At 55.4% G+C, this 3,656-nt stretch overlaps 1 protein-coding gene across 1 annotated transcript in view; it reads left to right on the forward strand.

Annotated features, from left to right (window-relative positions):
* The window catches only part of ACBD6 (acyl-CoA binding domain containing 6), a gene marked incomplete at its 5' end in the record, with an annotated part of 77,926 nt that extends 75,589 nt beyond the window's left edge, over positions 1-2,337 (forward strand). The window contains one exon of the mRNA XM_010083664.1: positions 2,183-2,337. Coding sequence (XP_010081966.1) covers positions 2,183-2,337 — 155 coding nt within the window. The remainder of the gene's footprint in view (positions 1-2,182) is intronic.
* Positions 2,338-3,656: the final 1,319 nt, after the last annotated feature.

The following is a 3,656-nucleotide window of genomic DNA, read 5'->3' on the forward strand; positions in this document are numbered from 1 at the left end:
ACTGCACCCTGCTGCGGGTTATAAATCCTGCCCCCTTCCGATCGGCGCCGACCCTGGCTTTAATCGGAGGTTAAGCAGAGGCCAGCCAGCAGCACGATCCAAAGGCACTGGCTCACCAGTGGGACCGGCCGTGGGACCCTCGGCTGTCCCCCAGGCTGGAGGCAGCAGTCGGTGCCCTGCCGGTCAGTACGAGCACGGTCTCCCCGCTAAATGGCCTGTTAGTCTTTGGCTCCTCTCCATCCATCCATCCATCCATCCATCCGCCACCCGCCGGGAATACTAAAATCATTGCCACTGCCTCTCCCAGAGGAAATCAAGGCTTCTCCAAGCGCTGGTGGCCACGTGGCCGCGGGGTGGGCAGGTTCTGTATCCTCATGGGCGCTCCGGCTTCCCTGCAAAGCACCATCTGTTCGGCTCTTTCTGTGCTGTGTGGCAGGGCAGTGGGAGGGGACGCTGGAAGGAAAATAAATAATTAAAAAAAAAAAAAAAAAAAAAAAAAAAATAAATTCATCATCTGAACCCTGAGAATTAATGGGGTCGGAAGGCGAACTGTGCTGAATGGAAATTCATCTTCACCCGTGCCAATGTCAGGGCTGCCGCTCCGGCCCTTGACAAATCAAGGGTCCTGGGGTGCAATAAATCCAGCAGCTGTGCTCCACCCCAGGGATGTCGCTGGCCCGCTCGGGGACACGGGCTGTGCCTGCCAGCCCCACCGGATGAGGAAACTGCCTTTCCCCATGCAGGCACCAGCTCCCCATCCCCAGGAGCTGCCGCTGCAGCTTCCTTGGCACCCCTGGAATCTGCTTTCTGCATGGGTGCTGTGCCTTCACCCTGGGAAGTGGTCCCCAGCCCCTTCAGCTCAACCTCACCGACACCCCCCAGCTTCCTGACCAACTCCTTCCCCCTTCTTTCCCTTTTTCAGTATAAGCTCCAATCACATGTCAAATTTATTTTAATTAATCATTGCCACTTGTCCCTTCGGGTCAGTAGAAAACTGCAGAGTAATGCAGAAGACACTATAATTACTACATTTAACTGCAAAAAAAAGAGTTAGTCGGTTACATTGTAAAAGCACCTGAAATATAATTAAAACCGGTCGCTACCAATGCAAGAGGAAGCTGCCAGGCTCGCGGTCTCATAAGGCAGATGGGGGCTGAGGCAGTTTTCAGCTCCACGAGGCTCTGTGTTGCACAGGCTTAAGGGAAAATCCAGGGACTGGGACTTTGGCCAGTATCAGCCAAGTCTGGCTCTTCAGCATTAAGTTTTCCTGATTTTCCTGTTTGTTTTTTTTTTTAACATCCTTAGGTGAGGTTCGAGGGGGAACTGAAAGGTGCCAGGCTGTCCTCAGGACAGGGAAGAGCTCAGATCAAACTGATTCTGTCTTGGCAGAGTAAATCAGGGTTGAAAAAACAGTTGCCAGTGGAGGTATGGGTTAGAAATAACTGTGGTTTGCCGTTACCGGCTGTCCGTGGGCACAGGCACACGCTCCGGGAGCTGGTGCTCGGGGAAGTTCTGTCCAGCAGCTAAAAACCATCTGAATTTTCCACAAGGAGAACTGATGGATGAAAGCAGGGAGCGAGGCAGTACCGATGATGTTCTGCCTGCGACATGTTGCCTGGGGAGCCCTGGGGGCTCCAGGAGGCAGGTGAGGGGCAGGGCTTTACAAATGTGTTATAAATTATAAACACCTTCAACATTCTGTGCAGGCAGGGAAGGTTTTCCCAGGAGGCACTTCGGGGCTCTCTGCGGTGCTGCAGTAGCACTCTGGGGCCCTTCCTGGGGCCATCTCCAGTCCTGGAGTATGAACCAAACTGCGGCCAGGCACCCCGTGCATCATCCCAGGGGATGCCCTGCAAACCACCCGGCTCCTGGCAGCGCTGTGGCCAGGCTGCAGGCTCTGGGGTGATGGTTGCAGTGGTGACACCTCCTCAGTACTGCCAGCTTTTCAGTGCTTTCACTCTGTCCTTTCTCTTTCCTTTGCACTATTAAATCCAAAGGCAAGTAATGCATTGAACACCACCCTGAAAAAATTATCTGCTCCGCCTGGCCAGGTGCTGAGACGGCATTTCCTGCCTCTGGCACACACGTGGGGAGTTGCCAGCTAGAGCGACACTCCAGAAACGCCCATCACTGCTGCCTTGGGTCAGGATCCCCAGACTAACCCTTCCCTTTCTCCCTCCAGCTGCTGCCTGTGAGTTTTTGGATATCGTGGAGCTGTTGCTGAAGTTGGGAGCGGACCCTACACTCCGGGACCAGGAGGGCTGCTTGCCAGAGGAGGTGACAGACTGTAAAGCCATCACTTCTGCTCTGCAGCAGCACACCGCCGGCAAGACCTAAACCCGCAGCGAGGCACGGCGGGGAGGACAGAGATGCTCCGCAATAACCCCCCTTCTCTTCCCCCAAAATGCCTTGGGGGTTCGAAGGGGAGCTTTTAGAGCACAGGGTCTGGGGGGGCTCTCCAGCACCAGGGCTGGCTGGGCGAGCGCATCTCCTGGGCAGGATGGGATCAGGGTTTTGCATGCTCTAACATTTATCGGTATTTGGGGTGGGAGGGGAGAGAGGGCCTGGAGAAGACCCCAAGTATCATTTTAACATGTTAAACACAAGTACTGCATCGGATGTCTCCCCAGAGCAGCCTGTGCTGCTGGGTCAGCTCCTCCGTGGGGAGGGGAGGCTGCTGGGCCAGGTGAGATGCTCGTCCCTCTCTTTTGGGTTGAGTTTTGGGTTTTGTGGGGTTTTTTTTCCCCTGGGTCCAAACAAAGTATTATAAATAAAAAGAAAAACCATGTTGGGATGGAGCTTCGGTGTGTTTGTCTTGCAAGGAGTGACTTGTTTCCTTGGAATGCGAGGCAGCTCCGCTTGGAAAGCTCTGCTCAAGCTCTTGCCGTGGGAACCAGGGCTACAAAAGCCAGCGGGGTCGTACGGCTGTCTGTCCATCCCTCTAGTTCTCACCTAACAAACGTTAAGACAAGTGCTTTATGGCTAACCAACCACTCCAAGCTGGCAGGACTTTTACCGTGTCACACAGCCGCTTTGCTGAATTAACGGCGTTAAAATCCTACCTCCATCAGCAGCTCCAGCCCTCGTGTCGTGTGCCGGTCCCTCGCGTGGCTCTTTTTGTAAGACCAGGCAAGGACGTAAACCTGCACTCACCCTGTTACCCCTGGGGCCTGTCTTGGACACTTTGAGGTCCTCCTAGCTGCCCAGGCACCCACAAAGTGGGCAGGACGTGCCTCGTAGCAATGCCGTGGATGCCAGCATGTGGTGGGATGGGTGCTGGGCTTTCTGCATCCTCACCGGGCTCCCTGTGGGGCTGTGCCAGGGGGCTGTGCCGGGGGGTCAGCTGTGGGCCAGGGGAGCTGTGGGGGGTGGGCTGGTGCCTTGGGCTAACTCCTGGCTGGGAGGGAGGCTGCTGTGTTGTCCCTGCGATGTTTGGGTGGGTGTACACAGCAAGTGGAAGCTGTGGCTTCCCTGCCAGGCATCACCGTGGCGCTTGTGGTTCCCAGGACAAGGAGATTTACAGCCTGGGGGGAGCATAGGAAATCTCCAGAGCTGTGGCAGGAAGTCCTTTCTGCAGCACATCCAGGAAAATAAATGGGAACGTTCCCTCCGCTAAGGACTGGCTGGGCTGGGGGCACGTGTGGATTTTGGGCCCT

Source organism: Pterocles gutturalis, unplaced genomic scaffold (genome assembly GCF_000699245.1).
Source record: "Pterocles gutturalis isolate BGI_N339 unplaced genomic scaffold, ASM69924v1 scaffold3195, whole genome shotgun sequence".
In the NCBI taxonomy this organism is placed as follows: Eukaryota; Metazoa; Chordata; class Aves; order Pterocliformes; family Pteroclidae; genus Pterocles; species Pterocles gutturalis.